Below are 24,939 nucleotides of genomic sequence, written 5' to 3' on the forward strand. Positions count from 1 at the left end.
AGGGCCGAGGCCAGAGGGAGAAGAACCTCCCTGACCCTGCTGGCCACGCCGGGTCTGATCCAAGCCAAGATGCCCTTGGCCTTCTTGGCCCCCTGGGCCCCTGCTGGCTCCTGTTCCACCAACCCCCCCAGGTCCTTCTCCTCCAGGCAGTTTCCAGCCAGACTTCTCCTAGGCTGGAGCTGCTCAGGGTTGTTGTGCCCCAAGGGCAGGACCCGCCATTTGGCCTCGTTAACCCTCCTGCCGTTGGTCTCAGCCCATGGATCCAGCCTGTTCAGATCCCTTTGGAGCCTCCCGACCTCCAGCAGATCCAGCTTCCACCCAGCTTAGTGTCACCCGCAAACTTGCTCAGGGTGCCCTCGATGCCTTCATCCAGGTCATCGATAAAGACATTGAACAGGTCTGGACCCAGCCCTGAGCCCTGGGGACACCACTTGTCACTGGCCTCCAGCTGGAGTTAACTCCATCTCCCACCACTCTCTGGGCCCTCCAGCCAACCAGTTTTCCACCCAGGAGAGCGTGCGCCTGTCCAGGCCAGAGGTGACAGTCCCTGAAGCAGAATGCTGTGAGGAACTGTGTCGAAGGCTTTACTGAAGTCCAAGAAGACTCTATCCACAGCTTTTCCCTCATCCAGTAGTCGAGTCACTTTATCATAGAAGGAGATGGGTGAGGGGCATCCCCAACAGCCCTTGGGGACCTCCCAGTCCCCTTCTGTGCCCACCCATTCCCTCAGAAACCCGGGGGGCAGCACCCACACCTGGTTGAGGACAACCCAGTTGGGATCGATCTGGGCATCGCCCTCGGGGTCGAGGATGACGGTCTGGTAGGCGCGGAAGTCGGTCAGCGTCACCTCGGCGCTCTCAGGGCACACGTCCAGCTGGTCCACGACGGTGTCATTGTCAAAGTCCTCCTCACACACGTCACCTACACCGTTCCCTGGGGACACGCACCCTGGGGTCAGGGCCACCCGAGCCCCAGGTAGCTCTACCTTCTCCCATCCCACCTGCTCTCACCGTCTGAGTCCTTCTGGTTGGGGTTGGGGATGAGGCGGCAGTTGTCCGGGCCAGGCGCCACGTAGTCGGGGATGCCGTCGTTGTCATCATCATTGTCACAGTCATCCCCTAGACCGTCGTTGTCTGAATCCAGCTGGGAGCTGTTGGGGATCTCAGCGCAGTTGTCCTTGGTGTCCTGGTGCCCATCCCCGTCGCTGGGAGCAAGAATGAGGTCAGAGCAGCACCACAAACCTGGCACCACATCCCTCATCACCTTCCAAGACACCATCAACCCCCCTCGCAGCACCCCTGCTCTGTCCCCAGGGATGGGACTGGGAGGTAACCCCACCACCACGTGGTGTGTACCTGTCCTCGTTGGTGTCACAGATGTCTCCTACCAGGTCACTGTCCATATCTGTCTGGAAGAGACCAGAGCCCGAGTTCAGTGGACACCCCGGGGCAAGGGAGCCCAACCACAGAATCATAGAATCACCAGGTTGGAAAAGACCCTCAGGATCATCGAGTCCAACAGTTCCCATCAAGCACTAACCCATGTCCCTCAGCACCTCGTCCACCCGGCCCTTAAACCCCTCCAGGGAAGGGGACTCAACCCCCTCCCTGGGCAGCCTCGGACACTGCCCAATCACCCTTTCCGTGAAATTTTTTTTCCTGATGTCGAGCCTGACCCTCCCCTGGTGGAGCTTGAGGCCATTCCCTTTCGTCCTGTCCCAGTCTGTCTGTCTGTCCCCAGCCATACCTGAGTGGGGTTGCTCATTTCAGGGCAACTGTCACAGGCGTCCCCGACACCGTCCTCATCCCGGTCCGTCTGCAGGGGGTTGGGCACCTTGGGGCAGTTGTCCAGCATGTTGGGAATCCCTGCAGGGACAGCACTAGGTTGATCATAGAATCACGGAATGGTTTGGGTTGGAAGGGACCCCAAAGCCCATCCAGTCCCACCCCTGCCCTGAGCAGGGACACCTCCCACTGCATCAGGGGCTCCAAGCCCCATCCAACCTGGCCTTGAACATCTCCAGGGATGGGGCAGCCACCCCTGCTCTGGGCAACCTGGACCCTCATAGTAAAACATTTCTCCCTAAGATCTCATCTCAAACTCCCCTGTTGCAGCTCAAAACCGTCCCCCTTCATCCTGTCACTGCAATTCCAGATCAAAAGTCCCTCCCCAGCTTTCCTGGAGCCCCTTTCAGGACTGGAAGATGCTCTAAGGTCTCCCAGAGCCTTCTCCAGGCTGAAGAACCTCAACTCTCTCAGCCCAGCCTCGTAGCAGAGTTTCTCCACCCCTCACATCATCTCCGTGGCCTCCTCTGGCCTCGCTCCAACAGCTCCATGTCCTCCCTGCACTGAGGACTCCAGGGCTGGACACAGGGCTCCAGACGGGTCTCACCAGAGCAGAGCAGAGGGGCAGAACCCCCTCCCTCCCAGCCTGGTGTGACAACATTCCAGCTCTGCAGATATCCCAGGCCCCACACGTGAAGACCAGCTCTGAGAGCCACTCACCATCCCCATCGATGTCATTATCGCAAGCGTCCCCCTCGCCGTTGCTGTCCGTGTCCCGCTGGTCGTTGTTGGGCACGTTGGGGCAGTTGTCGCAGGCGTCCCCGAAGGAGTCGGTGTCCGAGTTCTGCTGGTCCTTGTTGGGGAAGAGCCGGCAGTTGTCCTGCGGGGAAGAGGACAGGAATGTCCACGGGTGATAATTAAGAGGGCACAGTCCTGCACGGATCAGGGCAGGAGGACATCTCCTCCAGCACACACAGTAAGACCATCCCAGAACCTCCTGATCCCCAGGAGAACTGTCTTGAGGGACAAGTTCTACAATTCTTGAGCGAGTCATAGAATCATGGAACCATTAGGTTGGAGAAGACCTTTGAGATCATTGAGTCCAACCTTACCTGTCCACCACTTGACCATCTCTGAGCACCTTTTAAACACCCCCAAGGACGGGGACTTCACCACCTCCCTGCGCAGCCTCTTCCAGTGCCTGAGAACCCTTCCAGTGAAGAAATTTTTCCCAATATCCACTCCAAACCTGTCCTGGTGCAACCTGAGGCCATTTCCTCTTGTCCCATCACTAGTTACTTGGGAGAAGAGCCCAGAACCCACCTTGTTTCAACCTCCTTTCAGGTAGTTGTAGCCTGATGAGGTCTCCCCTCAGCCTCCTCTTCTCCAGGCTAAACAATCTCAGTTCCCTCAGCTGCTTCTCTTAAGACTTGTCCTCCAGCCCATTCCCAGCTCCATTCCCTTTTCCAGATGTGCTCCAGCCCCCTGAGGTCTTTCTTGGAGTGAGGGACCCAAAACTGAGCCCAGGATTCGAGGTGCAGCCTCACCAACGCTGAGCACAGGGGAAGAATAACTTCCCTGCTCCTGCTGGCCACCCCATGGCTGATCCAAGCCAGGATGCTGGTGGCCTTCTTGGCCACCTGGGCCACTGCTGGCTCACATTCAGCTGCTGTCAACCAACACCTTTTCCACCAGGTAGCTTTCCAGCTGCTCTTCTCCAAGCCTGGAGCCGCACAGGGTCGTTGTGTCCCAAGTGCAGGACGCGGTACTTGGCCTTGTTGAACCTCATCCCGTTGGTCACAGCCCGTGGATCCAGCCTGGCCACATCCCTCTGCAGACCCTCCCTGCCCTCAGCACCAACCCAAAGGGTGAAGCTCTTCCCCTAGAGCCACAGGCACAACCCGACTGCCCGGTAGAGCCACCTCCACGTTCTTGATGCCGTCCCCATCAGCGTCATCATCACACTGGTCCCCAATTCCATCATTGTCAGCGTCCTCCTGCCCCGAGTTCGGTGTCAGACGGCAGTTATCCTGCAGGCACAGAGAGCAGATGGGGAGGAGATGAGGTCTGAACGGGATCCCCGAGCCCCAGCACCCCCTGCTCTCTGTCTCCAGGAACCAACCTGCTTGCAGTGCTTGTTATTGTCGATGCAGGGCAGGGGCTCGTCCGGGTAGCCGTCAAGGTCTGTGTCTTGCCCACACACGTTACCATTACCAGCCCAGCCCACGTTGCACTGAAGGAAGAAGAAATCAGGAGGCTGGGAAGCAGAGAAGGGCCCCAGCAGGACCGACCTGCCCGTGCAGATACCCCCTTGTACCCCCCAACTTCTCCGTCCTCTGCTCACCGCACAGGAGATTTCACCGTTCCTCTCGAAAACACAGAAGCCATTGATGTCGCAGGGGTTGGAGGTGGGAGTGCTGCAGGACTTCTGCGGGATGCAGCCCGATGTTTGATTCCCCACAAAGCCTGATTTGCAGGGACCACACTTGTAGGAGCCCTGGGAGAGAGGAGAAGAGGGCAGGGATGGGATTAGGGGAGCAGAGCAGCCCCACAGACCAGGCAGGGCAGCTCTGCTCACCAGCGTGTTGGTGCAGATGGAGTTGGGGTCACAGCCTCCATTGTTCCCATCGTTGCATTCATCGATATCCGTGCAAACCTATGGGAGAAACCATCACAGGGAGCCTTTACCTGCCCACAGCTCTGGCCAGGAGAAGCTGCATTCCACCAGCATCTTCCACCTCTCCTGGAGTGCCCACAGGGACCTGGTTGAGTCCAAACGGCTCCACACTCACCTGTTTGCTGGCCCTCGCGTAGTCGGCCCCCACGCCAGAGACGGTGTTGCCGCGATAGCCGCGGGGACAGGGCTCGCAGCGGAACCCGGGGGCCGTGTTGATGCACTTGGAGCCGGGGAAGCAGGGGTTGGCGTGAGCACACTGGGGAAATGCAAAGAGAGAGAAAAGCTTTTAGCCTGCCTATCTATTCCTTTGTCATAGAATCATAGAATCAACAGGTTGGAAAGGACCCAGTGGATCGTTGAGTCCAACCATTCCCATCAATCACTAACCCATGTCCCTCAGCACCTCGTCCACCCGGCCCTTAAACCCCTCCAGGGAAGGGGACTCAACCCCCTCCCTGGGCAGCCTCGGACACTGACCAATCACCCTTTCCATGAAATATTTTTTCCTAATGTGCAGCCTGACCCTCCCCTGGTGGAGCTTGAGGCCATTCCCTCTCGTCCTGTCCCCTGGCCCTTGGGAGAAGAGCCCAGCTCCCTCCTCTCCACAACCTCCTCTCAGGGACTTGCAGAGAGCAATGAGGTCTCCCCTCAGCCTCCTCTTCTCCAGGCTAAACCCCCCCAGCTCTCTCAGCCGCTCCTCTTCTTCTCCAGCCCCCTCCCCAGCTTCGTTGCTCTTCTCTGCACTCGCTCCAGAGCCTCAACATCCTTCTTGTGGGGAGGGGCCCACAACGGACCCCAAGATTCGAGGAGAGGAGCATCATCTGCTCACCCTGCTCGAGGATCGCCTCCCGCGGGCGCGTTCTCACCTCATCGATGTCGGCGCAGTGCGTGCCGTTGCCCTCCAGCCCCGGCGGGCAGGGGCCGCACCGGTACCCAGGGTACTCGTAGGTCTCCATGCAGTCCACGCCGCTGAAGCAGGGGTTGGGGTTGCAGCGGGACCGGTGCTCGTGGAAGCCTGAGAAGAAGAAGGATGAGCGAGGGGGGTGAGACGGGGCAGCTCTTTGCCCCCTGAGGTGGGAGCAGAGCCTTGGCAGCACTCACCACACGCCTGGCACTCCATGATAGTGTTGCGGATCAGAGACATCTCCTTCACCTGCAAGGCAGCAGAGCACGTCAGGGGGATGAAGCGTAGCAGGTGGTGCCCTGCTCTTGGGCAAATACAGCTCAGAGAGAGCAGGTGTCGCCCCACCACCTCACCTGGTCCCTAATGTCTTCCCGCAGCTCAGTCATGACCCGGTTGAAGAGCGTTAGTTGTGTGACCAGAGCCTTTGTCTGCTCACCTGCCGGGAGCAGAAAGAACAAGGTCACCTTCCCAGGTGACTGCTCTGCCCCCTGGCACCAAACTGGGAGGGAAAGAGAGTTGACAGCCCTTCCTCCTCCTCCTCCTCCTCCCTGGATCCCTTTCCCTGTAACACATCCCATGCCCTCTGATCCACCCCATGCTAGAATCACAGAATCATTTGGTTGGAAAAAACCTTTGAGATCATCAAGTCCAACTGTACCTGTCCACTACGGAATCATCTCTGAGCACCTCGTTCACCTGACTTTTCGTAGAATCATAGAATCATGGAATCACCAGGTTGGAAAAGACCCACCGGATCATCAAGTCCAACCATTCCCATCAATCACTAACCCATGTCCCTCAGCACCTCGTCCACCCGGCCCTTAAACCCCTCCAGGGAAGGGGACTCAACCCCCTCCCTGGGCAGCCTCGGACACTGCCCAATCACCCTTTCCAAGAAATATTTTTTCCTGATGTCCATCCTGACCCTCCCCTGGTGGAGCTTGAGGCCATTCCCTCTCGTCCTGTCCCCTGTCCCTTGGGAGAAGGGCCCAGCTCCCTCTCCACTCTCCTTTCAGGGAGTTGGAGAGATCGATGAGGTCTCCCCTCAGCCTCCTCTTCTGGAGATTAAACACCCTCAAGTCCCTCAGCTACGCCTCATAAGACTCATTCACCAGGCCCTTCCCCAGCTCTGTTCCTTTATCCAGATGTGCTCCAGCCCCTCGAGGTCTTTCTTGGAATGAGGTGCCCAAAACTGAACCCGGGATTTGAGGTGCAGCCTCACCAACACTGAGCACCGGGGAAGGATGACTTCCCTGCTCCTGCTGGCCACCCCATGGCTGATCCAAGCCAGGATGCTGGTGGCCTTCTTGGCCACCTGGTGCGATGCCCTGCAGGCACTTGGGACGTCAAATATTGCCACCACCCTCACACCAGGGAACGGGGCAAGCAGAGCAGGGACTTACCCAGGACGGAGGCCAGCACGCTTGCCACTGCAAGGAGAAAGGTTAGATATTACCAAAGCCCAGCAGTGTCACCTTGCATGGTTGCTCCTGATCAGCACGTGTGCAGCAGGAGCTCCCACCTGCATGGGGACACCTGGACAGGGAGAGGCAGGAGCATCTCTCTGCGTGGCACAGTGTCACCTGCCGCCTCCATGCGCCACATCACGTAGCACAACGCACGGGTGACCCCTGCTCGGTGCATGGTGTGGATGTGCTGTTACCTGCACTGTGAATGGACTCGTCTCCTTGGAAAGGGCACTCGCTCAGCGCCCCGACGCGGCTCATGGACCCTCCCAGGATCAGCTTCATCGATTCCACGAAGCCCTGATCAGAGAATCATAGAATCACCAGGTTGGAAGACCCACCGGATCATCGAGTCCAACCATTCCCATCAATCACTAACCCATGTCCCTCAGCACCTCATCCACCCGGCCCTTAAACCCCTCCAGGGAAGGGGACTCAACCCCCTCCCTGGGCAGCCTCGGACACTGCCCAATCACCCTTTCCAAGAAATATTTTTTCCTAATGCCCAGCCTGAACCTCCCCTGGTGGAGCTTGAGGCCATTCCCTCTCGTCCTGTCCCCTGGCCCTTGGGAGAAGAGCCCAGCTCCCTCCTCTCCACAACCTCCTCTCAGGCAGTTGCAGAGAGCAATGAGGTCTCCCCTCAGCCTCCTCTTCTCCAGGCTAAACCCCCCCAGCTCTCTCAGCCGCTCCTCTTCTTCTCCAGCCCCCTCCCCAGCTTCGTTGCTCTTCTCTGCACTCGCTCCAGAGCCTCAACGTCCTTCTTGTGGGGAGGGGCCCAGCACTGACCCCAGGATTCGAGGAGCGGTCTCCCCAGGCGAGACGCAGGTTGGCTGTGGGGGGCTCTGCCCATCCCCGAGGGTGTGGGGAGGGGGTCTAGGGGGTCTCAGCCCCCTGCACTCACCTGCATCCTCTGATAAGCCTTCTGCCCCGTGCGCAACTCGAGGGACTCCACCTCTGCCAGGGGGATCTCGGACAGCTCGGGCAGCCCCACGCTGGAGTCCATCTGCTTGCAGTCGACGTAGAGCTCCACGCTCAGCATGTCGGCGCGCAGCCCGCTCAGGCGCACGATGATCGTGTGGCTCTGCCCGTCCGCCACGTGCGCGTGCTGCAGGTTGACCGAGTGCAGCTTGTTGTCTTCCCGCAGGTAACGCACGAGGACTGCAAGGAGCACAAAGGCACCATCAGCTCCTCCCCCAGCATCCCCCTAGGACCCACGCGCATGGGTCTGAACGGGATGGTAGGAATCATAGAATCATAGAATCACCAGGTTGGAAGAGACTCATCGGATCATCGAGTCCAACCATTCCCATCAATCACTAACCCATGTCCCTCAGCACCTCGTCCACCCCCCTTTCCATGAAAACTTTTTTCCTGATGTCCATCCTGACCCTCCCCTGGTGGAGCTTGAGGCCATTCCCTCTCGTCCTGTCCCCTGGCCCTTGGGAGAAGAGCCCAGCTCCCTCCTCTCCACAACCTCCTCTCAGGGAGTTGCAGAGAGCAATGAGGTCTCCCCTCAGCCTCCTCTTCTCCAGGCTAAACCCCCCCAGCTCTCTCAGCCGCTCCTCTTCTTCTCCAGCCCCCTCCCCAGCTTCGTTGCTCTTCTCTGCACTTGCTCCAGAGCCTCAACATCCTTCTTGTGGGGAGGGGCCCACAACTGACCCCAGGATTCGAGGAGCGGTCTTCCCAGGGCCGAGGCCAGAGGGAGAAGAGCCTCCCTGGACCATTTCTTCAAGCCATCAGGGCGAGACCAGGGACATCACATCCCTGAGCACCAAGCACCCACCTCTGTTGATTTTCCCCACCACGGAGACCTCCAGCCACCTCGTGTTGTCCTTCTTGGAGTAGAGGCCGAAGAGGGTCCCCCCCTGCTTCGGAGGGAGGCGGAAGGTGGAGAGGAGGTAAACGTCGTTGACGGTCAGGAGCTCCATCCGGATCTTGTGCGTGATGCTGGCCATCTGCCGGGCTTCGCTCACCATCAGCAGGTCGATAACTGCGGGAGCCAAGCACAAGGGGATGGGTATCTAGACCCCAGGGCATGGGGACGAGGACAAGGGGTGCCCCTGGACCCCAGGGGATGGGGACAGGGGGTGTCCCTGCACCCGAGGAGATGGGGACAAGGACAGGGGGTGTGCCTGGACCCCAGGAGATGGGGATGAGGACAGGGGGTGTCCCTGGACCCCAAGGGATGAGGAGAAGGGGTGTCCCCTGGACCCCATGGGATGGGGATGAGGACAGGGGGTGTCCCCTGGACCCCAAGGAATGAGGACAAGGGGTGTCCCCTAGACCCCATGGGATGGGGACAAGGATGAGGGGTGTCCCTGGACCCCAGGGGATGGGGGCAAGGGCAGGGGGTGTCCCTGGACCCCATGGGATGGGGACAAGGGGTGTCCCCTGGACCCCAGGGGATGGGGACGAGGACAGGGGGTGTTGCTGAACCCCAGGGGATGGGGACAGGGGGTGTTCCTGGACCCCAAGGGATGAGGACAAGGGGTGTCCCCTGGACCCCAAGGGATGAGAACAAGGGGTGTCCCCTGGACCCCAAGGGATGGGAACGAGGACAGGGGGTGTCCCTGGACCCCCAGCCCCCTGCAGCGTGGCCAGAGCCCCGGGACGGGGACCGGGGGGGTTCCCGGTGCCCGGGGGAGCCCCGGGGGCTCCGGCCCCGCCCAGCCCCGGCCCCGCGCGGTGGCGCTGCAGGACCGGGAGCCGCCGGGGACCCGCGGAGCCCCCGCCGCACCGGGACCGGCGGCCCAGGGGGGTCCCCGGCCCCGTTCCCTGTCCACCCCCCCCCCACTGCGCATCCCGGTTCCCTCGGGGTGGCGGCACCGGGAGCCCCGGGACCGGACCGGGGAGCCCCGGGGAAGCCCGGAGAGTCCGGTTCCACCACCGTTTGCACCGGGAGGAGCCCTAGCCCCGGGGCAAAACCCCCGGTGACCCCCGCCGGGGCACCGGAGCCCCCCCACCCCGCCGCACCGGCCCCGGCATCCAGGCGGGGATAGCGGCTCCGTTCCCCGTTAGAACCGGTGCCAGGGCCCCGGGAGCCCCCGCGGGGGCGCTGAACCCTCCCTCCGCTCCGGTCCCGGTCTCCAGGCGGGGATAACGGCTCCGTTCCCCGGTGGAGCCGCTCCCCGGTGGGGTCCCTCGAGCTCCGGGGAGGGAGGGATGGATGGATGGATGGATGGATGGATGGATGGATGGATGGATGGATGTCCCCCCTCCCTCTCCCCCGGTGCTGCCGGACCCCGCAGCGACCGGGGACCCGCGGCCACGGGGCTCCAGCCGCCGCCTCCCGGTTGCACCGGGACCGGGATTTTCGCCGTCGGTGCTCGGGATTTTCGCCGTCGGGGCCCGGGAGCCGCCTCCGTCTTACCTTGCAGCCCGGTGCGAGCGGAGCCCGGAGCTCCCAGCAGGAGCAGCAGGAGCAGCGCGGCCAGCGCCGGCCCCCCCGGTACCGCCGGTGCCCCCATGCCGCCGGGAACCCCCCGGTTCCCCCGGTTCCCCCCGGTTCCCCCCGGTGCGGAGCCGAGAGCGGCGGGGCGGGGTGCTGGCTCGGCCGGGGAGGGGCCCGCGAGGAGGAAACAAAGAGCCGTCAATCACCGGGCGAGCATCCCCCGGGGGAGCCCGGTAGCGGCGGCGCCACCGGAGGGGAGGAACGGAACGGGGAGAGCCCCCCCCCCCCACGAGGCTGCTTGGCCCCCCACCCCACCCCGGTACAAGCCTCCCGGTGATGGGAATGGAGCGTGGCAGGCGCCGGTTCACCGGGAGGTCACATAGGCTGGGGCCGCCCCAGCAGCACCGGAGCATCCCAGCCCGGTAGAACCGGGAACGGGAGCCGGGGTGGGGGGTGGGAGCCCCCGGGATAGGCTGGAAGGAGCCCCCCCCCGGTGCTCCCCGGGCGGGAGGAGAAGGAGGAACGGAGCCAGCGCTCAGCACCGGGATGCGACCCAAGGCGATGAGCTCATCCCGGGAGCTCCTGCTCCTCAACGGGAGGGAGAGGGGGGTCAGGGGGCGTCGTGGGATCCCCCCCCCCCCTTCCCTGCCGTGATTCCGGGATGCTCGGGGCCAACGGGAGAGAACCCCCCGGGATGCTCGGGGCCAACGGGAGAGACCCCCGGGATGCTCGGGGCCAACGGGAGCCCCCCACCCCCCACCCCGGGATGCTCGAGGCCAACGGGAGCCCCCACCCCGGGATGCTCGGGGCCAACGGGAGCGCCCCCCCCCCACCCCGGGATGCTCGGGGCCAATGGGAGCCCCCCGGGATGCTCGAGGCCAACAGGAGCCCCCCCTCACCCCGGGATGCTCGGGGCCAACGGGACCCCACCCACCCCGGGATGCTCGGGGCCAACGGGAGCGCCCCCCCACCCCGGGATGCTCGAGGCCAACGGGAGCCCCCCCGGGATGCTCGGGTCGGGGCAGCCGCTCCCCGTTGAGCACCGGCCAAGGCTCCCGGCCGTGTTTACTGCTGTTTCCCTCCGGTTCCATAACAACCGGGGCCGAGCCCAGCCCCGAGGCCCCCCCCCCCACCAGCCCAGCCCCGCTCCCCCCGGCCCCGGCTCCGCGCCAGGGATCGGTGGCCCCCGGGGAACCGGAGAACGGGGCGGGGGGGGGGGGTGGTAACGAGAGGCTCTGGGGCTGTTTTCCAGCCTTCCCGCAGCTGTGCGGGGGGGGGTGGGTGATGCGGGGGGAGCTGATGTGGGGCGGGATGGAGGGGAGCAAACTGGGAATGCGGGATGGAGCAGACTGGGTGATGCGGGATGGAGAAAACTGGGTGATGCGGGACGGAGAGGAGCAAACTGGGTGATGCGGGATGGAGAGGAGCCCTTGGCAAGGGGGCTCCGCCAGATTCGGTCGCGGAGCGGTCCCGGTGCTGCGGGAGCCGGTGCTGCTGCGGGAGCCGCCGGTGTCGGTGCAGCCCGGTGCTGCGGGAGCTGCAAGTGGCGGTGCAGCCCGGTGCTGCGGGAGCTGCCGGTGCAGCCCGGGGCCGGTGCTGAGGGAGCTCCCGGTGTCGGTGCAACCGCTGTCGGTGCAACCGCTGTCGGTGCAGCCGGTGCAGCCGGTGCTGCGGGAGCTCCCGGTTCAGCCCGGGGCCGGTGCTGCGGGAGCTCCCGGTGTCGGTGCAACCGCTGTCGGTGCAACCGGTGTCGGTGCAGCCGGTGCTGCTGGAGCTGCCGGTGCTGCTGGAGCTCCCGGTTCAGCCCGGGGTCGGTGCTGAGGGAGCTCCCGGGGCCGGTGCAACCGCTGTCGGTGCAGCCGGTGCTGCTGGAGCTGCCGGTGCCGGTGCAGCCGGTGTCGGTGCAGCCGGTGTCGGTGCAGCCGGTGCTGCTGGAGCTGCCGGTGCAGCCGGTGCCGGTGCATCCCGGGACCGGTGCTGCGGGAGCTCCCGGGGCCGGTGCAGCCGGTGTCCCCGGTGCTGCGGGGCCGGGGCGGGGCTGTCCCGTGTGGTTCCGGGTCGCGCTGGAAGATGACGGCGCCCATGGAGCTTTTCTGCTGGGCTGGGGGCTGGGGGCTGCCCTCGGTGGACCCGGACTGCCTGGCCGTGCTGGTGAGCGGCACCGGGACCGGGTCTGGGGGGGTGGTTGTGGTTGGGGGGGGTCCCCCGGCTGTCTGAGCCATCCCTGCCTCTCTCTCCTCCTCCCCCCAGACGTACGCGAGGTTCACGGGGGCGCCGCTCAAAGTGCATCGGGTCAGCAGCCCCTGGAGGAGCCCGTCCGGTAAGGGACCCCCCCCCCCACAACCCTCCGCACCGGTACCGGTACCGGCACCGCCCCATGGAACCCCCTGCCCCACTGCAGATCCCTTGTCCTATTGCCCCCCCGATCCATTGCACCTTCCCCCCCCATTGCACCTTCCCCCCCATTGCACCCCCCTCCATCCCATAATGCACCCCTCCACCCCATCACACACCTCAGCCCCACTGCAGCCCCCTTGTCCTATTACCCCCCCCTCCATTACACCTTCCCCCTCATTGCACCCCCTCCATCCCATAATGCACCCCCCCACCCCATCACACACCCCAGCCCCACTGCAGACCCCTTATCCTATCACCCCCCCCACCCCATATCACCCCCCCTCGCCCCATATCACACCCTGTCACCCCATATCCATATTACACCCCCTCCACCCCATATCATCCCCCCCACCCCATATCATCCCCCCACCCCATATCACACCCCCTCACCCCATATCCATATTACACCCCCTCCATCCCATATTACACCCCCCCACCCCATATCATCCTCCTCACCCCATATCACACCCCCTCATCCCATATCATCCCCCCCACCCCATATCACACCCCCTCACCCCATATCACATCCCCCCACCCCATATCATCCTCCTCACCCCATATCACACCCCCCCACCCCATATCACACCCCCTCACCCCATATCATCCCCCCCACCCCATATTACACCCCCCCACCCCATATCATACTCCTCACCCCATATCACACCCCCTCATCCCATATCATCCCCCCCACCCCATATCACACCCCCTCACCCCATATCACATCCCCCCACCCCATATCATCCTCCTCACCCCATATCACACACCCCCACCCCATATCACACCCCCTCACCCCATATCATCCCCCCCACCCCATATTACACCCCCCCACCCCATATCATCCTCCTCACCCCATATCACACCCCCCCACCCCATATTACACCCCCCCACCCCATATTACACCCCCCCACCCCATATTACACCCCCCCACCCCATATCATCCTCCTCACCCCATATCACACCCCCTCACCCCATATCGCACCCCGCTTATCCCATAGCATCTTAGCAGCATCATAGCATCATAGCACCCCCCTTATCCCTCATCCCATCACAGCCCCTCATCCCCATCACACGTCCCAGCCCCACCTGACGTGCCCCCCAACCCATCCTCACGCCCCTCTGCCTCGCGCCCCCCTCTCCGGAGTTTGGGGACCCCCACCCCCCACCCCGCTGCAGCCGCCCCTCTCCGTGCCCGCAGGGCGCCTGCCTGCGCTGAAGACGCGGGACGAGGGCACCATCTCCAAAACACAGCAGATCATAACACACCTCAGGAAACAGGTAGAGGGGACAGAAGGGCACCTGCTGCCCCAAACTGGGGGGGCACTGGGGGTCCCCTGGTCTTTGTTGCGGTTATCCTGAGGGGTGTGGGTAGGATTTACCACTTCCCTGCGGGGTCACAGCTGTTTTCTTGGCTCTGCAGAAGTATAATGCGGACTACGACCTCTCGCCTACGCAGGGAGCGGACACGCTGGCCTTCGTGTCCCTCCTGGAAGAGAAACTGCTGCCGGTGCTGGTGAGTTGTGCTCGGGAAGCGTCTCAGGGGAAACGCAGAGGAGACGGTCTCAACAAGGATTTGATTCGCTCTCTGGAGTGGTGTTGGGGGACTCAGGCGGGTGCCCCCTGCCAGGAGAGCCGGGAAATCGTGGGTTGGGTTGGGTTGGGTTGGGTTGGGTTGGGTTGGGTTGAGTTGGGTTGGGTTGAGTTGGGTTGGGTTGGGTTGAGTTGGGTTGGGTTGAGTTGGGTTGAATTGGGTTGGGAGGGACCTCAAAGCCCATCCAGTCCCACCCCTGCCATGGGCAGGGACACTTCCCACTGGATCCAGTTGCTCCAAGCCCCATCCAACCTGGCCTTGAACCCCTCCAGGGATGGGGCAGCCACCCCTGCTCTGGGCAGTCTGGGCCAGGGCCTCCTCACCCTCACAGCAAAACATTTCTCCCCAAGATCTCATCTCAATCTCCCCTCTTGCAGCTCAAAACCATTTCCTTTTGTCCTCTCCCTGCACTCCCTGATCCAGAGCCCCTCCCCAGCTTTCCTGGAGCCCTTTTCCATACTGGAAGCTGCTCTAAGGTCTCCCCAAGCTGAACAACCCCAATTTCTCAGCCTGTCCTCACGTGGGAGATGCGATCCTCGCACTCGGATCATCTTCATGGCTGTGCCAGGCGTGGGCTCTGCCACAGCCAGGACCTGATTGTCCTCTGCTGCAGCTCCACACCTTCTGGGTGGACGCAAAGAACTACGTGGAGCACACGAGGAAGTGGTACGCGGAAACCATCCCCTTCCCCCTCAACTTCTTCCTGCCCAACTCCATGCACAAGCGGCACCTGGAGCGGTTGCAGCTCCTGTGGGGAGACGGCTACATGGAGGATGAGGAGAAACTAGAGAAGGAGGTGAGAGGATGTGGTCTGGGCGCAGGGAGTCCTCGGCGGGTGCCCAGAGGGACCCACGCGAGGCCAGAATCTTCGTTGGGGTGTGGGGTGAACCCCAGCTGAGCACCCGCTTCCCACTCCCCTCAGCACCGAGGCAGCCTCCTGCGGGCGTGACAACCCTCTGTCCTCCTTCTCCAGCTCTACCGGGATGCTCGGGAATGTCTGACGCTCCTGTCCCAGCGCCTCGGCTCCCAGAAGTTTTTCTTTGGAGACTCGTAGGTGGCCACGGTGGGGGAAGGAGCTCTGGGGCCCCGAGAGCCCCTCGCACCCAGGCAGGGCTGAGACCTGGATGGGATGGAATCATCCTGCTCTCCATCCTCACCTTGGGGCTGGGATGGAATCGTCCTGCCCCTCTCCATCCTCACCTTGGGGCTGGGATGGGATCATCCTGCTCTCCATCCTCACCTTGGGGCTGGGAGGGAATCATCCTGCTCTCCATCCTCACCTTGGGGCTGGGATGGAATCATCCTGCTCTCCTCCATCCTCACCTTGGGGCTGGGATGGAATCATCCTGCTCTCCATCCTCACCTTGGGGCTGGGAGGGAATCATCCTGCTCTCCATCCTCCCCTCCATCCTCACCTCGGGGTTGGGAGCAGAGAATCCTCCCAATGAGGAGGAGTTGCTCGTTGTCCCCAGGGATTGGGGGTGGCTGATGGGTCTGGGTGGCTTCAGGTGGGGACGGTGGGAGGAGGGATGGTGACCCAGACGCAGATCTTTATGCCCAAGGCCGGCTTCGCTCGACGCCTTCGTCTTCAGCCGCCTGGCGCCGCTCCTGAAGGCAAAGCTGCCCAACGGGAAACTGCAGCAGCACCTCAAATCCCTGCAGAACCTGTGCAACTACTGCACCTCCATCCTCAGCCTCTACTTCCCTTGGGATGGAGGTGAGCCGCATCCCCCACACCTCACCCGGTGGGCTTGGGGTGACCTGTCCCCCTCTCCACACCCCGTTTCTGCTCCTCTAGGTGACCCCCCGGCCAGCGCCCCGCGAGCGGCGGGTGCAGAGGCGGAGGAGGATCCCCACAAACGGCGCAACCAGCTCCTCTCGGTGCTGGTGGGGCTGGTGGCCATGCTGGGTTACGCCTTCCTCAGCGGCATCGTCTCCATCCAGCGCGGCAGCGTGGAGCCAGCCGCCCACCGGCCCCTCGCCCTGGAGGAAGAGGAGGAGGAGGAGGAAGAGTGAGGAGGAGCCGCGGGGTTCAGTAGTGGACAGGCGACTCCATCTCAAAGGTCTTTTCCAATCACGCGATTCTGATTCTGTGATCGTTTCTCCTCCGACCCCTGGAACTGATGTTTTTTTATGCTGGCAGCCTGGCAGCATCGCAGCCCTCGCAGAAGGAGTGTGGCTGCCACGCCAATAAACCTCCCTCTCACTGCTCTGTTGTCCTCTCAGCAAGTTCAAGGTCCTTCCCAGTTTCCCCAGTTGCACAGGCTGGGGTGCTGGGTACCGCACCGTGCATCCTTCTCGCAGCTCTGTCCTCATTCCCAGTCCTGGGGCTCTTTGGGGATGGGATCAATGGGGGACCTAGAATCACAGAATCACCAGGTTGGAAAGGACCCACCGGATCATCAAGTCCAACCATTCCCATCAATCACTAACCCATGTCCCTCAGCACCTCGTCCACCCGGCTCTTAAACCCCTCCAGGGAAGGGGACTCAACCCCCTCCCTGGGCAGCCTCGGACACTGCCCAGTCACCCTTTCCATGAAATATTTTTCCCTCATGTCCAGCCTGACCCTCCCCTGGTGGAGCTTGAGGCCATTCCCTCTCGTCCTGTCCCCTGGCCCTTGGGAGAAGAGCCCAGCTCCCTCCTCTCCACAACCTCCTCTCAGGGAGTTGCAGAGAGCAATGAGGTCTCCCCTCAGCCTCCTCTTCTCCAGGCTAAACCCCCCCAGCTCTCTCAGCCGCTCCTCTTCTTCTCCAGCCCCCTCCCCAGCTTCGTTGCTCTTCTCTGCACTCGCTCCAGAGCCTCAACATCCTTCTTGTGGGGAGGGGCCCACAACTGACCCCAGGATTCGAGGAGCGGTCTCCCCAGGGCCGAGGCCAGAGGGAGAAAAACCTCCCTGGCCCTGCTGGCCACGCCGGGTCTGATCCAAGCCAAGATGCCCTTGGCCTTCTTGGCCCCCTGGGCCACTGCTGGCTGAGCTGAAGGTTTTTAGCTTCCTAGAAGCATCTGTGGGCAGCTCAGCAGGGTCCCCTGTCCTTTCTCCAGCAGCTGTGGGGCTCCCATCCCTACCCTCCGGCTGCTGGGCAGAGCTCACACGGGGTCCCCTGGGGTTGTTGCCACGCGGCCACCACCCTGAGACCCACGGTGTGGCCAGGACCAGCCCTGTGCCATCGCAGAAACCATCAGCAAGGGCGACTCAGCTCAGGAGGAGCTCAGCAGTAGGATTTGACCTCAAGTTTGAGGGCACGAGTGCTCCCCGGCACTGACTGGAGGCTGGGAGCCCAGCTCCCCTCCGCGGCGCGAGGCGGGTGGCGAGCGGTGGTGGCTGCAGCCGGAATCCTTCTGGCACCACCAGCTCTTGTTTGCATTCCTCCACTCCTGCCAACGCCAGGGAGTTCCTCACAGCTGGGAACTGCCAAAACCACGTTGCGCGGCGAGCAGGGCTCCGCCGGCGGCATCCGAGGGTGCGTGGGCTGCAGAGCAGGGCTGAGGAGAAGAGCCCAGCTCCCTCCTCTCCACGGAGCTCCTGTGGGGACACCTGGCATGGGGTTCAGTCCCTGGCTCGGTTGCGCTGCCGCGGTTTCCTCTGGTTTTACGAGCGCGCAAATGGAAAAGCGGCATCTGGCCAGGCTCATCTGCGTGTCGGGAGACACAACCCGAGCTTGTTCGGCTCCCACTGGCGTCTGGACACGGCGGCTGAGCTCCCCGGACACGCACCCCACGTGCCACCCGCATGGGGTTGGTGGGTTCCTCGCTGAGCCCCTGCAGAGCCTCCTCCCCTCATACTGGCCCAGTTTGAGGGGCCCCACTGGGTGGGGGATGACTCAGAGCAGCCCCCCCCTATCCCTGCTCCCCCCATAACGTCACTCGGGAAGTATGTGCCCGACTTTCCCAGTTCCCATTAACTGGGGAGGGGAGGGGGGTGGCTGCTCCGGCAGGAGAAACCGCAGCACGTGGCCGCCTGCTCCGAGAGCGGGAGGAGAAGCTGGGGCTGCTGATGTTGGGGTGCGGTGCTAAATCCTGGCTGCGGGTCACAGAATCACCAGGTTGGAAGAGACCCACCGGATCATCGAGTCCAACCATTCCCATCAATCACTAACCCATGTCCCTCAGCACCTCATCCACCCGGCCCTTAAACCCCTCCAGGGAAGGGGACTCAACCCCCTCCCTGGGCAGCCTCGGACACTGCCCAATCACCCTTGCCATGAAATATTTTTTCCTGCTGTCCAGCCTGACCCTCCCCTGGTGGAGCTTGAGGCCATTCCCTCTCGGCCTGTCCCCTGGCCCTTGGGAGAAGAGCCCAGCTCCCTCCTCTCCACAACCTCCTCTCAGGGAGTTGCAGAGAGCAATGAGGTCTCCCCTCAGCCTCCTCTTCTCCCTGCCAGCTCCTGGTCCTTGTCCTCTTGGAGGATGCTGCAGAATGGAAGGAGATGCCACCCTGTGGGGTGACGGCTCCTGCTTCCCTGCAGCACGGACCCCAATGCCCCAAGAAGCTCAGGCAGGAGCAGGATGGAGCCCCTGGGGCTCAGCAGGTACCTCCAGCCCCACACCTGCCTCCTCCTTTGGCTCCTTGCGCACAGGCGAGGTTGTAGAAAACCTGTTTATTCTATGAAAACCTCTAGAAAAGAATGGATGTTGCAGCCCTCGGATGAAACAGGTCCCATAGGGCATCTCCAGCCCTGCACAGGGACCCGTCCCCAAGCCCTCTACCTCCCAGTGCCACCACCTCCCTCCTCCAGCTACGCTGACTGCGTCCACAGGAACGTCTGGATGGAGTCGCTGGGAGCGGTGGCCTCGATGAAGCCAACCCGTGGGTCAGAGATCCCAAAGGACACGTCCACGGGGGAGCTGTGGGGATGCGAGAAGGGATGCCGAGGTCAGAGCGGGGAGCAGCTGGGGCTTGGAGCTGGGGCGCGGGGCTGAAGCCAACTCACCGGTTCAGGACCACCAGGACCACGGCACCGTCGGGGCGCAGGAAAGCCGAGTGTTCCAGGTCACAGCGGTGGCATTTCTTGGAGACAGCCAGCCCCACGCGCTGCGAGCCCTCGGGGATGAACTTGCTGCAAGGACAAGCAGAGCCTGAGCACGGGATGGGGCTGGAACAGGCGTCAGGAACCGCTTCCCAGCCCCCTCTGACCCACCTGAAGTGGCCCAGGTGGTAGAACATGGGTTGCTTGTAGAAGACGTCCTTGCTGCTGTCCACGATGACAGGGCTGTCCACGTAGTTCTTAGAATCATAGAATCATAGAATCACCAGGTTGGAAAAGACCCATCGGATCATCGAGTCCAACCCTTCCCATCAAATACCGAACCTTGCTCCAGTTGGGCCCCCCTTGCAGGTCCAGCGCCAGGTTCCAGTCGGTCCAGCCCGTCACGTAGTTGTTGAGGTTCTGTGGGACACGAGAATCATCATAGAAAGAAGGTGCTGAGCTGCTGGCTCGGTGCAGGGGGTGGCAGGGACATCATCAATGTCCCCCCCAGCCCTACCGTCAAGATGCTGTGGCTGTACTTGCACCCTCGGTCCCAGCCACCCAGCACCACCCTGGGCTCCCAGAAGTAGGAGCCGGTGGAGGCTTCGGTGGAGAGGAGGAAATAATCTGGGAAGAGGTGATGGGTGATGGAGAGCGTGAGGTCGATGGGCGCGAGGAAGTCCAGGTACCAGTGGACGCCGATGCCGCTGACGTAGCTGGCGGCTACAGGGTCTTTCAGAACCTGGCAGGAGAAAGGAGTCACCCACGCCCAGGGCTGCGAGAGCCACCACGGGGCCAGGGGAGCTGCCGTGGGGACTCACCACCTGCGCCCAGTAGGGCAGCATCAACCTCTGGTCATCCAGGATGATGAGCCGGACGTCGCGGTGGGAGCTGTTGGCCAGTGCGGGGCCCAGGTCCCGAGCGATGAAGTCCCGTTGGTGCTCGGGGGAGAAGCCCAAGCACTGGAAGGGGTAGAAGACGATCTCGCCAGCCGTGGGCTCGTTCCCTGCCGTCACCGCCCAGAAGGTCAGGTTGTGCTTGGCGTATTCATCCAGGAACCTGGGTGTGGGGGAGATGGTGAGTGGTCCTCTCACGGCAGTGCCAAGGGCATCTTGGCTTGGATCAGACCCGGCGTGGCCAGCAGGGCCAGGGAGGTTCTTCTCCCTCTGGCCTCGGCCCTGGGGAGACCGCTCCTCGAATCCTGGGGTCAGTTGTGGGCCCCTCCCCACAAGAAGGATGTTGAGGCTCTGGAGCGAGTGCAGAGAAGAGCAACGAAGCTGGGGAGGGGGCTGGAGAAGAAGAGGAGCGGCTGAGAGAGCTGGGGGGGTTTAGCCTGGAGAAGAGGAGGCTGAGGGGAGACCTCATTGCTCTCTGCAACTCCCTGAGAGGAGGTTGTGGAGAGGAGGGAGCTGGGCTCTTCTCCCAAGGGCCAGGGGACAGGACGAGAGGGAATGGCCTCAAGCTCCACCAGGGGAGGGTCAGGATGGACACCAGGGAAAAATATTTCATGGAAAGGGTCATTGGGTTGTGGCAGAGGCTGCCCAGGGAGGGGGTTGAGTCCCCTTCCCTGGAGGGGTTTAAGGGCCGGGTGGACGAAGTGCTGAGGGACATGGGTTAGTGATTGATGGGAATGGTTGGACTCGATGATCCCGTGGGTCCTTTCCAACCTGGTGATTCGATGATTCTATGAACCCTGGGCACGGCCATCCCGGTGCCCACCGCACTCCCCCAGCTGCTCACCGGATGAAATACTTGGCCCAGGTCTGGTGGTACTTGTCCCCGGGGCTGCCCTTCAGCGTCCCCCTCCCCGTCATCGCGCCGTTCGTCTTCATCCAAACTGGGGAGGTCCAGGGACTTGCATAAAGAGACAGCGGCCGCTTCGCCATCGCCTGGGCTGCCTGGAGGATGGGGATCTGGGGACAACCAGAGTGGCTGTGAGTTCCCTTGGTCTGCTCCAGTACAGCAGATGAGTCCTCTCCCTCCCCATCAGTGAGAATGTGCTCCCCATCCCACCCTCTCCTGTTCCTCCAGGTCAAGGGAGGGGATTCTGCCCCTCTATTCCTTTCTTGTGAGATCCCAGAGAAGTACGTGGTGGCTGCTCCATCCCTGGAGGTGTCCAAGGCCAGGTTGGATGGGGCTTGGGACGCCTGATGCAGTGGGAGGTGTCCCTGCCCATGGCAGGGGTGGGACTGGATGATCATTAAGGTCCCTTCCAACCCAAACTATTCTATCATTCTATGATCCCACCCAGGCTGCAGCCTCAGCACCTCAGACTCACCTTCATCCGCGTGTCCTCCTCCGTCAAGTTGAAATGCTTCAGCTTGAAGTCGCCTGCCGTGTCTGCGTAGGTGTAGAGGCGGACGGAGAAGTCGGTGCTGGCCATGGGGACGCGCACCAGGTTGTACTCGATGCCTGGGGACAGGGATGGGATGGATTCAGGGCGAGAAGCACCTGCTGCTTCCAGCATCCTCCCAGCCCCTCAGCACAAGTCTCAGCACCCAAACCCCAAGCAGGGAAGGCTGGACAGACCAGCCCTGCCACCCAGCAGCATCGTCCTCACCTTCCTCGGAGAAATAGGAGCGGAGGAGATGGGTCTGCGCCTCCTTGGACAGGGACTGGATGTTGATGGCAGCTGAGTCGGTGACTGAGCCCCCAAACCCCTTCACCTTCTGGTACCGCTGCGCCGTGTTCAGGGTGAGGTGGAAATCTGCAGGGGACACGCAGCATCGCAGCCGCCGCGCAGGGATGGGCTCCGCTCCCCCAGGTGTGCAGGGAAGCATCCAGCCTTGGCGGGTACCCGGGGGCCTCAGCGGGTACCTGGGGTCTTGGCGTTGCGCTGGAAGCTGCCTTCGCTGCGCTCGAGGCGTTTCCCAGCCTTGCTGCTCTCGTACTTGACGTAGGTGCCCAGGGGCGGCAGGACCACGGGGTCCAGCGAGTCGCAGTACGTGGCGCTGCAGGCGCACACCAGCGAGCCGTGACCAAAGTCCTTGGCATCGCAGGGACGGCCACCTGCAGCAGGAGGAGAGCCCGGGCAGGCGCAGAGGGTTTGTGGCAGGAGCCCAGCTCACCCCTTCACCCCACCACGGACACCAAACCGCTCACCTCCTCGGCTCTCTGCCTGGGGACGTGGCATCGGCACTTACCTGCTGCTTGGGACGCTGCCTGTGCTAGCAGGAGCCAGCCCAGCGCGCCGGCACAACCGGACCCCATGGCACCTCCGGTTCGCACGCTGATGGAACGCAGAGGGGCTGTGGGTAGGGCAGGAGGCATCAGCAGCCAGCTCTCCTCACCCCAGCCCAGCCCCGCACAGGGACAGCATCCCCGTGCTCAAGAATCACAGAATCACCAGGTTGGAAAAGACCCTCAGGATCATCGAGTCCAACCACTCCCATCAATCACTAACCCATGTCCCTCAGCACCTCGGCCACCCGGCCCTTAAACCCCTCCAGGGAAGGGGACTCAACCCCCTCCCTGGGCAGCCTCGGACACTGCCCAATTACCCTTTCCAAGAAATATTTTTCATGACCCTCCCCTGGTGGAGCTTGAGGCCATTCCCTCTCGTCCTGTCTCCTGTCCCTTGGGAGAAGAGCCCAGCTCCCTCCTCTCCACAACCTCCTCTCAGGGTGTTGCAGAGAGCAATGAGGTCTCCCCTCAGCCTCCTCTTCTCCAGGCTAAACCCCCCCAGCTCTCTCAGCCACTCCTCATAAGAGCCTTGAGGGACACCATCATGCCCCACCAGGGCTGAGCCCCTGCCACGCCGCCTGCTCCCCACAGCCCCAGATGAGCTCCTTCCCATCCACGGGTGGCTCCAGCTACATCCAGACTGGGGGTGCAGGTGCCTCCGTCTGCACAGGTGCCACCCCATACCCACCAGCCTGGTGTTCCCAGCTGTACCCTGCAGATTGGTTCCCTCCCATCGTCTCCCTCCCACTCCTTCTCCCTCCTTGCTTGTCCCATGCCTGTGCCATGTCACTCTGCACCTCCTTGGTGCCTCCTGAGCCACAGCCAGCAGCAAGAAGTTCCACGCTCGCAACTCTTGGGCCAGCAGTGGCCCAGGTGGCCAAGAAGGCCAAGGGCATCTTGGCTTGGATCAGACCCGGCGTGGCCAGCAGGGCCAGGGAGGTTCTTCTCCCTCTGGCCTCGGCCCTGGGGAAACCGCTCCTCGAATCCTGGGGTCAGTTGTGGGCCCCTCCCCACAAGAAGGATGTTGAGGCTCTGGAGCGAGTGCAGAGAAGAGCAACGAAGCTGGGGAGGGGGCTGGAGAAGAAGAGGAGCGGCTGAGAGAGCTGGGGGGGTTTAGCCTGGAGAAGAGGAGGCTGAGGGGAGACCTCATTGCTCTCTGCAACTCCCTGAGAGGAGGTTGTGGAGAGGAGGGAGCTGGGCTCTTCTCCCAAGGGCCAGGGGACAGGACGAGAGGGAATGGCCTCAAGCTCCACCAGGGGAGGGTCAGGCTGGACATCAGGAAAAAATTTTTCACGGAAAGGGTCACTGGGCAGTGTCCGAGGCTGCCCAGGGAGGGGGTTGAGTCCCCTTCCCTGGAGGGGTTTAAGGGCCGGGTGGCCGAGGTGCTGAGGGACATGGGTTGGTGATTGATGGGAATGGTTGGACTCGATGATCCGGTGGGTCGTTTCCAACCTGGTGATTCTATGATTCCACGATTCTAACTCCAGAGACCACGCAGGATGGTGACAGGGACAAGGTGGGTTGTCATGCACCCATCACCTCCTGCTCCCTGCCTGAAGGTGATGTCCAGCCAGCACCGTGCGCACGGCCTCAGCGTGGTCTCACTGTCCACACCCATCCCAGTCCCCACCAGCTGATGAAACCGGACCCAGGGTACTCACCTGTGGCTGGAAAACCCTCTCGCCGCTTCTCTGCTGGGAGCAGGGCAGCAGGACCTGCTTTCTGGTCGCGCGTGGTAGGAGGTGACGGCGTCTGGTGGAGCAGGAAAGGTGAGTCCGGGAGAGGACAACTCGTGGGACTCTGTGTGCTTGATGAGGAGCCCGGGGATGATTTTGCAACCTGGCTCCAATAAGAACTTTCGACACTCACCGCAGCATTTGCAAAGCTCTCCTCAAACCTGTCCCAGCAGCCAGAAGGAAGCCAGAAGGAAGGGGGTGGTATGTCCCAAAGCCCCTGAGAGCTTCAGCCAGCCCAGCCCAGACCCCATGAAGCCACCTCCACCCAGCCCCAGTGCCCCCCGAAAAGCAGCCTTGTCTCCAAGGACACCTTGGTGGAGGGATGGGGTTGGTCGTGACCCCCCAGGTGTCCTTGCTGGGGTGGCTGCTTGGCCTTGGCTCCCACCTGGAAGTGGCTCAGCTTTGCTACCGGCATGTGCAGCACCTCACCTGGAGCCCAGAGTCCAGCTCTGGAGTCCTCAGCCCAGAAAGGACATGGAGCTGTTGGAGCGAGTCCAGAGGAGGCCACGGAGATGATCCAAAGGCTGGAGAACCTCCTGTTCGAGGCCAGGCTGAGAGAGTTGGGATTGAGAGTTGGAGAAGAGAAGGCTGCAGGGAGACCTTAGAGCAGCTTCCAGCGCTGAAAGGGGCTCCAGGAAAGCTGGGGAGGGGCTCTTGATCAGGGAGTGCAGGGAGAGGATGAGTGGGATGGCTTTAAATTGGAGGGGGAAGATTCAGATTGGACATTAGGAGGTGATTCTTCACCATGAGAGTGGGGAGGCCCTGGCCCGGGTTTCCCCATCCCTGGAGGGGTTCAAGGCCAGGTTGGATGGGGCTTGGAGCCCCTGATGCAGTGGGAGATGC

At 62.5% G+C, this 24,939-nt stretch overlaps 3 protein-coding genes across 4 annotated transcripts in view; 1 reads left to right on the forward strand and 2 right to left on the reverse strand.

Moving 5' to 3' along the window:
- THBS3 (thrombospondin 3) overlaps nucleotides 1-10,298 on the reverse strand; it is a 28,421-nt gene extending 18,123 nt beyond the window's left edge. For both annotated transcript variants that reach the window (XM_069878725.1, XM_069878724.1), the window contains exons 1-18: nucleotides 10,202-10,298; nucleotides 8,615-8,821; nucleotides 7,733-7,989; nucleotides 7,029-7,131; nucleotides 6,769-6,795; nucleotides 5,719-5,801; nucleotides 5,563-5,614; nucleotides 5,328-5,476; nucleotides 4,577-4,717; nucleotides 4,363-4,440; nucleotides 4,129-4,281; nucleotides 3,907-4,017; nucleotides 3,707-3,814; nucleotides 2,505-2,664; nucleotides 1,747-1,865; nucleotides 1,356-1,408; nucleotides 1,011-1,204; nucleotides 755-933 (exon numbers count right to left, since the gene is read on the reverse strand). In XM_069878725.1, coding sequence (XP_069734826.1) covers nucleotides 755-933; nucleotides 1,011-1,204; nucleotides 1,356-1,408; nucleotides 1,747-1,865; nucleotides 2,505-2,664; nucleotides 3,707-3,814; nucleotides 3,907-4,017; nucleotides 4,129-4,281; nucleotides 4,363-4,440; nucleotides 4,577-4,717; nucleotides 5,328-5,476; nucleotides 5,563-5,614; nucleotides 5,719-5,801; nucleotides 6,769-6,795; nucleotides 7,029-7,131; nucleotides 7,733-7,989; nucleotides 8,615-8,821; nucleotides 10,202-10,298 — 2,271 coding nt within the window. The remainder of the gene's footprint in view (nucleotides 1-754; nucleotides 934-1,010; nucleotides 1,205-1,355; nucleotides 1,409-1,746; nucleotides 1,866-2,504; nucleotides 2,665-3,706; nucleotides 3,815-3,906; nucleotides 4,018-4,128; nucleotides 4,282-4,362; nucleotides 4,441-4,576; nucleotides 4,718-5,327; nucleotides 5,477-5,562; nucleotides 5,615-5,718; nucleotides 5,802-6,768; nucleotides 6,796-7,028; nucleotides 7,132-7,732; nucleotides 7,990-8,614; nucleotides 8,822-10,201) is intronic.
- Nucleotides 10,299-12,283: 1,985 nt separating this feature from the next.
- On the forward strand, nucleotides 12,284-16,417 carry MTX1 (metaxin 1). Its single transcript, XM_069878900.1, has 8 exons — nucleotides 12,284-12,373; nucleotides 12,473-12,542; nucleotides 13,815-13,894; nucleotides 14,037-14,129; nucleotides 14,821-15,003; nucleotides 15,181-15,257; nucleotides 15,770-15,924; nucleotides 16,006-16,417. Exons 1-8 carry the CDS (start codon nucleotides 12,293-12,295, stop codon nucleotides 16,221-16,223), a joined length of 957 nt encoding a protein of 318 aa, XP_069735001.1. The 5' UTR covers nucleotides 12,284-12,292; the 3' UTR covers nucleotides 16,224-16,417.
- Nucleotides 16,418-18,946: 2,529 nt separating this feature from the next.
- On the reverse strand, nucleotides 18,947-22,391 carry LOC138732251 (lysosomal acid glucosylceramidase-like). Its single transcript, XM_069878774.1, has 11 exons — nucleotides 22,321-22,391; nucleotides 21,995-22,186; nucleotides 21,738-21,884; nucleotides 21,456-21,589; nucleotides 20,918-21,090; nucleotides 19,999-20,236; nucleotides 19,695-19,919; nucleotides 19,520-19,597; nucleotides 19,349-19,434; nucleotides 19,142-19,267; nucleotides 18,947-19,055 (listed from the first exon to the last, which is right to left on the reverse strand). The coding sequence occupies exons 1-11, from the start codon at nucleotides 22,385-22,387 to the stop codon at nucleotides 18,947-18,949; spliced, it is 1,575 nt and encodes a 524-aa protein (XP_069734875.1). The 5' UTR covers nucleotides 22,388-22,391.
- Between the last annotated feature and the right edge of the window lie 2,548 nt (nucleotides 22,392-24,939).

The sequence above is a fragment of the Phaenicophaeus curvirostris genome, chromosome 29 (genome assembly GCF_032191515.1).
Source record: "Phaenicophaeus curvirostris isolate KB17595 chromosome 29, BPBGC_Pcur_1.0, whole genome shotgun sequence".
NCBI classification, from domain to species: domain Eukaryota; kingdom Metazoa; phylum Chordata; class Aves; order Cuculiformes; family Cuculidae; genus Phaenicophaeus; species Phaenicophaeus curvirostris.